The sequence below is a fragment of the Eurypyga helias genome, unplaced genomic scaffold (assembly GCF_000690775.1).
Source record: "Eurypyga helias isolate BGI_N326 unplaced genomic scaffold, ASM69077v1 scaffold11034, whole genome shotgun sequence".
NCBI classification, from domain to species: domain Eukaryota; kingdom Metazoa; phylum Chordata; class Aves; order Eurypygiformes; family Eurypygidae; genus Eurypyga; species Eurypyga helias.
In genome coordinates, this window is record NW_010244401.1 from 5,526 (window position 1) to 13,435 (window position 7,910).

A 7,910-nucleotide genomic window follows, 5' to 3' on the forward strand; every position below is an offset into this window, starting at 1 on the left:
GGTAAGTATAGTTGATCACCATCTCTACAGATCTGACTAGGACATTCCTGCAGGGGCTTGCTGGGACGAAACTCCAAACTGTTTCTAAGCCACATGCACTGGTGCTAACTTTGTTCTGCAAAGCTACTCTCAAGCATGGATTTTATGCAGCTCACATCCCATTTTTAGGAGGTATGACTGAGAACGTTAAGATTTCCTCACCCTCATCATAAATGGTGAGCAAACGAACGGTGCGTAACAACCTGAAAAACTCACCTTTAAGGTTTTCACAGCAACTGTGAGATTGTATTTCTTCCAGACACCAACGTACACCTCGCCATACTGCCCTCCCCCAAGTTTGTGCTTCATGGTGATATCGGTCCGCTCCATCTCCCACTTGTCGTGGATCGGGGACACGCCGTAGACGGTGGGTTTATTGCACTTGGGTGCTGGGTAATGCAGAGTTGTCACCAGTCCGTCTGCTACTGTTGAGTGATGGTGCACTAGCTCTGCCAGTGTGCTGAAATATACCTGTTAGGAACGAACCAGGAATCTACTTAAATGAAGGCAGCTGGAAGCTTTCCGTAATACTGGAAAACAGGCACAGTAAAAACATTTTAGTGGGTTATTTAAAAAAAAAGAGGTAAGGGAAACAGACTTTAGAGTATTTGTTCTCATGTTGTTGGACAAATATTAATCTGTGGGATTTCCACCTGCAGAAGGCAGCTAGACATAAGCCAGCACTTGAGAGCGCTGCTGTCTCCTGCCTCGTGCTTTACCGGACTAGAAACTAGATTTCTTGTAGCCAAGCACAAAGCCAGTTTCTGCATCACTCAACACACTGTACTGCTCCTCGATCAAGGTTTCAAAATGCTGATCCAAACTGCTGACTTACCAAAGCTCTGCTTGTTCTAAGTGGATCAGTGGGAAGATATGACATCAAACCACAACTGCTTTGCTCCCTAGCTGCTTTCCTGCAGGGTAACTACCATCTGCGCCTCTTCAGAAGCGATGTTCCGTGAGTTACCACCAAACGCTTGGCATACATGTTCTTTTTTTATATTGATCAACCACTGGACCTGTTTTCTCTCACATACACCCCTCTCTTCATGGTCTGCAACTTGAGAGTCTGCAGCACTTCTTAATTAACATCCTTATTTCCTCTCCCCACAGCATTATGCAGAGATCCTCACCTTTCCATCGGAGGTGGTGTTGATCCTGTAGTGGTAAACACGTCCTTCGTACCTGAGCGAGATGGATAGCTGCCCTGGGCTGCTCTCGCTTTCCCGAACCAGGAAGCTGCCATTGATGAGACTGCTCAAGAGATACTCTGCTGCGCTGCGTGACACTGGCCCGTGGTACCAGGAATGCTTTTCCAGGCTGTTTACTGGCGTGATGTAGTTGCTTGGTACCCAGCCCTGCCCATTCTTCGAACGTACCTCACTCCATTCACCATTCTGGTTGTAACCCAGGACTCGCAACTTCTCACCTATGAGCAGGAAGACAGTAAGTGCAGTGTAATTATTGAGGTCTCATTGACCAAGGCTGGGTTTGCAGCTTAACTATAAAAATCTGCAGCAGTGATCTTGTAATTGAACTGCTATGTATAAAACATTTATGAAGTTTCAGACAGAATACCTAGGATACTGTTCCCTAATTTGCTGTAGTGTGATTGATAAAACTCAGAAAGCTTCCTGTTGTCCAGCTTTTTAAACAAGAAAGACTTTTTTTTCTTGGAGGGATGAGGTTTGTCTCCTCACTGAAGCCTTAAATGGCATATGATTTACAACAGTTCAGCAGTAGAACATATCCTGATATACGTATGAACAGAACAGAAAACGTCTGTGAAATTCTTCATTGTGCCTCAGCTGAAAGTGCTGAATTCTGTTATCACCAATAATAAAGTTTTCCTCTGACCCTCCTCAAAATAGGTGTCTCAAAGGGCTGATGATTTGGGGAGTCTAGAACAGGAACAGCAAGCTGGGCTAGGCTGTGTCTGTCCTAGGAGGAATGCCCTGCAGGTGTCCCCCCAGCACAAGCAAGAGACAGACGGTCTGCTCATAGCTATCCCTTCGGAGAATAATCTCTAACGGCACTCGTTCCCATTCCTTCCAATGTAACGACAGGAGAGAGAGTCTGCTTTCTATTTTCTGTTAGGAAGTTTTCAACCCAGGAGGTGCTCTGTGAGTCACAGCTTTACCTTTGGTGATGCTGAGTGTGTTGTCACCGCTTGCTACAAAATCGTAAAGTGCAACGAAGAGATTGGGATCGCTCTCAGTGGCTCCAAGCAGGTTCTCCTTGGAGCTCCATCTGATGGCTTCATTCAGTGCCTGGGGTTCAACATCGCAGCCATAGGGGCGGTGCAGGGCCTCTGGAGAAAGAGGAGAAGGGGAAATTACTTTGTGTACAACTGTAAATAGATCAAAGCCCAGTGTACAGCAGAGTGAAGATCCTACTGCGCAACGCTCAGCTCTGAATATTCAATCGTCCAGCTCTGGGCCCCCAACATCAGAAGGATATAGACTGGTTGGAGCCAGTCCAGAGGAGGCCACGGAGGTGCTCCGAGGGCTGGAGCCCCTCTGCCATGGGGACAGGCTGGGAGAGTTGGGGTGTTCAGCCTGGAGAAGAGAAGGCTCCGGGGAGACCTTATAGCACCTTCCAGTGCCTGAAGGGGCTACAAGGAAGCTGGGGGGGACTTTTTACAAGGGCCTGTAGTGACAGGACAAGGGGTAACGGGTTTAAATTGAAAGTGGGGAGGTTTAGATTAGATATCAGGAAGAAATTCTTCCCAGAGAGGGTGGGGAGGCACTGGGACAGGTTGCCCAGAGAAGCTGTGGATGCCCCATCCCTGGAAGTGTCCAAGGCCAGGCTGGATGAGGCTTGGAGCAACCTGGTCTAGTGGAAGGTGTCCCTGCCCATGGCAGGGGTGGGACTGGATTATCTTTCAGGACCCCTTCAACCCAAACCGTTCTGTGCTTCTATGAATATACTCTTAATGGGAAGGGATCACCACGTCTGCACATCTTAGATTCATGGTTTTCAATCCCTACTTTCTTGACTCTTCATTCTACAGGTTACTCCTAATAGCAGCTGCAGAAGGTGAATTACTGCCTATATACCAAGTAGCAAGCTATGTATATATAAAATTTCTATTTAATATTTATTGTATTATATATACTTCTGTTTATATACACCCTCTATTTGCAAGTATTTCAGAATTCACAGATAAAAAAAATGGGTGAGATGGGGGTTTTTAATTATGTGAAGTAGTGAAGGAAACCTTTCAAGACTCAAATATTATGGCTTATGTCTTTATTGTTTCTGTGGCTGAAGTAGACAGCCTGAACCTGGAACTGACTTTATAAGCACAGGTAAGACAGGCTGAATTATGCCACAAATGAGATCTGTTGGTTGGGAAAGTAACTGATTCAGTATCAGCAAAGATGGTGATTTGTAATACATTCCAAGACTACGTAAATAAGAGGTGGAAGAGTGACAGGGGCAGAAAGTAGTAAGGGTGATGGTATTTAGCAGCAGTGTTTCTGAATGCCCAAGGCAGTTCTGTTTCAAAGGACAACTGATGCAGACTTGACAGCACAAGGGAATGCGGCGGGAATCCGATCTGTTTTACAGATAAAAATGTCCGCACAGTTCCCAATATGATGAAAATCAATCTAAATCCACAGGGTTTTGGAAAGAACTGTAGTAAAATGCAAAACTGTGTGAATGCCTCATGGCAGTGCTGTACCAGGACCATCACTGGCTTTCTGACTCACAGAGACGTTTTCCAAGAACATGTAGCAGAATAAATTTCAATGTTAAGATGACAGAAAGTGATGATGTGGTTTCATACATGTGGGCTGCTCAAGGGGGGCAAAAAAAATACGAAGGCGTAAAGATGTAAGCATTTTCTGTGATAGCACAACTGACGTACGTTCCTGTCCCAATATGTATTTCTAAATTCTCTTGTTGAACTTACTTACGGAAATTCACTGTAAAAAGATTTAATTAAATGCACCAAACATAAAAAAACCACTTTACAATCATTGCTTTGGCCCATTTCTGCGGGGCTGAGAAGTCAGGCTGAGGATCTTCTTAAGCAGACTTGCTGCCAGAGAACGTCTGTAATACCCCCCTCCCGCACTCCCCTGAGATGTACATCCATGCGTGAGAGCCAGTCTATAAGGCGCTTTAAAGGAGAACAAAGAGCTCAAAGGCAACATGGAACAGGAAAACTGGGAAGTCAGCGAGACATAAAACAGGAAGAGGCCTGTGCCAAGTAACAGGCAAACATATGCCAAATCTGTGTCACAGGACAGAACTCAAGCCTGGAAAACGAGGACGTAGCAGGGTTCCCAGCAGCTACACGCAAGTTTTTTACTGTATTGTAGGTACATGAGAAAGTATGAGGTTGAGGTTTGGTATGCTTTGTTTTTAAACACGCAGCTAAATGGCTTTTGACTACATTTCTGGTAATCATCCAGAGTTAGCGTGCTTGCATAACCTGCTCATCCTGCAATGACTTCATAACCTACCTCCCTTGCCAAAGTAGCAGCACCCTATCAAGGTTCTCCTAGCAAGAACTGACTAGAGATTAAGCTACCAAAATGTCCCTTTTTCCTTTCAATATCTGCAGATACAGTATTTACATACACTTTGTGTTCCTAACCATCAACTGCAATTAGTTTTACAACACAAGAACTCATCAGATTGGGTGCTTTCACAGAAAAAAGAGGAGATCCCAATGCCTGCTGAGCTACCTACATTACAGCACAGCTGCCAACATCCCACTGTCACTTCTTAGGGCTGTGTGTGTGCATATGCATGCTCGGTTGTTAAGCACCAGGAAAGAATACCAGTTCCTAAACCCAGCTCTCTTTATGGAGCAAAAATACATATGTGATTAAATAATACATTCTTTACACTCCTACAGTGACTTGTCTCAGAGAAAGCGTTTCAGTGCCCGAAGCAAAGTCACTCAGCAAATGGGCTATACAAGAAATCCACCTTACACATCCCTGCTCAGGAGCAAACACAAAAGTAGGCTGTGTTTCCCCTGACCTCGCAGCTCCAAAATACTTTCATGGTGTTTAAATAACTTCCAACTTTTAATTATGTATCTGCAGAAAGGTGAAAGGCTTAGAACAAAAATATACGCTTTTGTTCTAAATCAAAGCATGCTTTAAGTTTCTTTCCAGGCCAGGAAAGCTCATGGACTGAGCATCCAACCCCTATTACCAGAGAGCACGGTTAATTAAGCATTTAACCATGCAGCAGCCTCCTGTCAGCCCAGTTTCAGAGCTGCCGCAGCACATGCCATGGCCAGCTCAGCCTGCCCACGCCGAGCCCAGCAGCGGGCACTGTGGCCCAGGCAACACCAGCAGAAGTGCCACCCGGCACCCACACCAAACCACTTCAGGTGCTGTGCTGGACAGCCAGCTAGGAGACAAAGCAGATGGGGGGCTACTACCGCTTCCTCGGGAATGCCTGGGAGTCTGGCACATGTTCGTAACACCCACGCTGTGTACAAAAAAGAGCCAGCAGAAGTTAATGTTTGATGAGGTGCTTCAGTCACTTAACTACAGCGCTTATCTAAAAATCACATTACCTAAAAATCAAATGCTTTTAAGACTTCATGTCTCACTAACTTCCTTCACTTCATGTTTAGAGTGACTTGGGTGCTTAAGTAACTGCAAATATCTACTAAAGGGGATTTACCAGGATAGAAAAGTTCCTACTGCAATTAGGAATTCCTATTGCAAACTGCTCAGTGCAGCGTAGGATCTGTACCATCCCATATGTAAGGACACAGAAGGTCTGTGAAACATGATAATTGTGCAGACCTCATTAAAGAAACTAAGATAACCAAAGTGTACCACCAGCGATACCCCCCAGCTGAATAGTCTGCGAGCTCTATTCACACCAGGAGTAAGGAAATGAGCTGGGAAATTCTGTTTTGGCTAACCATAAATCATATATCACCACTTTCATTTCCTATACAAGGGAAAACTTACATCATCATTTAGTCTACGGGTAACACACAGTCATGCGAGGAGGTTACGCTCCATCCATCTCCTTCCTTTTCTTCATTCCCACAATACAATTTGCTTCTCTCCGGATATGAACACTTTTCCTATTCAGCCAACGTGTAAGGGGTGTTTTGTCCCCACAACCTGTGCTGCCCACACGGAGGTTACCAACCTCTTCAGTCCAAGAGCCGGAGGGAGTACACACTAAATCTGAAATATCTCAATCACATCAGGTGATGAAGTAGTCTCTGTTTCTGAAATACGGGGTAACTGCTCATAAAAATGAAGCATTCCAATAACCCTAAAACCCAGATAAAAGGCAGCAAATCCTGCCCATGCTAAAAGACATTGATAGACCCAAAAGGACCCATATCCCTGAAGTGCTCAGAGAAATACAGGAAAGGGACGGCACAGCATCACATCCCCGAACATCGTACCTGTGAAACTCAACGCGCCGGGCTCAGCAGCCTCCTCGCCAAGGCGGCAGAGCAGCTTGCCCTCTTGGCCATAACTGCTGGACTGGAAAAGGACCGTCCCCATGCTCATGCCGTGCTTCGCAGCAAGCAGAAGAGCTGCTTGGCCTCCTGTAACGCCGCTGCCAGCACAAACGCCACCACGTGCCGACGATCGCTGCTCGCGGCCAATGGAAAAAGCTAACGCTGCCGAGCGGGCGAAGGAGAAACTGGGAATATCGAGCTGCGGGTTAACGTGGTTATTAGCTGGAAGAGAGGGTGGAGTTTCCCAGGGAACGCTGAACAAACAGAGGATGTGGGAACTGGATTGCAAGTTGAAACAATTTTGAGATGAGCTATAAAGACAGAGGTTTAGTTCCACTAAGAGTTAGGCAACCAAGTGTTTGGGAAGAAAGCAAACAGTTTCCTTGGAGAAATTCCTTTGTACAAATTACAAAACAGATCACCCATTAAGGGAACCACCCCGACTGAATCATTTTTCACTCCACATAGTGCTGGAGCACTATATACATGAATCAACAGGAAACGACGTTAGTGAAAATACCCGTCTAAGAGGTGTGCAAGCACTGAGCAAGGAAACACTCTCCAACATGTCAGGAGCTCAGAAAGAAACAGAAAGCAAGGCCAGTGCAGTACGTCCAGTCAGCACTGCGTATGTGTTGACTTAGCCTCAGGACAGCTCTCCAAAAGGATACCGCCAAATTACCCCTCAAAAAATACACGTATTTGACGACTCCTGTCAAAGCCCTAAGCAAAGGTTGTATGGTTTGGAGCAGGACATGTGGACAAGGAAGGGTTAAAGAACAAGCCATCACCATGGCAGTCTCACACCTGGGAGCGTGGCGGGGGCTGCAGGGGGGTATAAAAGGGAGCTGGGAAGGGGAAGTTGGTGGTTTGGCTTTTGCAGGGGGAGAGGAGTTGTTGCAGCCCACCAAGAGAAAGCCATGAACTCCACCATTCTGTGAGAAAGGGGCACCACGTGATACGGTCTCTGATCTGGAGAAAGGTAAGAAATAAGCAACCTGCGTTATTCCACATATTTGTGTTTTGTAAGACTGTGGACGTGGTAAAACACTATATAAAACTGTGGCTGCGCTGTGATGATGAGGAATTGCTTTTCCTTGTATGCTCAGTGAGATGAGTTATTTCCCCTGCCACTATCACCTACTGTATGTGGAAAAATAACCAAAGAGAGCACTTAATACCTGCAGGCTGCTGCCTTCCTCAAGTTGTGACAAGCTGTGATGGCTTTGTCTCCTCTGGTAAAACCAAGCTCAGGGAACCTGCAGTGTGATATCCAGTAGCTACAGGGTGAGATGCCTTTACTTGAGAGCCTTAATCTCTCTTCCTCTTTGGTTTTGCCTCTTGCAGTTTGTTTTCTCTCCTCTCATTTGTTCCAAGTACTCTTAGTTACGGTGGTATTTGTACT

At 45.8% G+C, this 7,910-nt stretch overlaps 1 protein-coding gene across 1 annotated transcript in view; it reads right to left on the minus strand.

Annotated features, from left to right (window-relative positions):
- The window catches only part of ABL2 (ABL proto-oncogene 2, non-receptor tyrosine kinase), a gene marked incomplete at its 3' end in the record, with an annotated part of 11,929 nt that extends 5,375 nt beyond the window's left edge, over nucleotides 1-6,554 (minus strand). Inside the window, exons 1-4 of the mRNA XM_010149739.1 lie at nucleotides 6,446-6,554; nucleotides 2,180-2,350; nucleotides 1,173-1,468; nucleotides 256-510 (exon numbers count right to left, since the gene is read on the minus strand). Of these exons, the coding sequence (XP_010148041.1) occupies nucleotides 256-510; nucleotides 1,173-1,468; nucleotides 2,180-2,350; nucleotides 6,446-6,554 (831 nt within the window). The remainder of the gene's footprint in view (nucleotides 1-255; nucleotides 511-1,172; nucleotides 1,469-2,179; nucleotides 2,351-6,445) is intronic.
- Nucleotides 6,555-7,910: the final 1,356 nt, after the last annotated feature.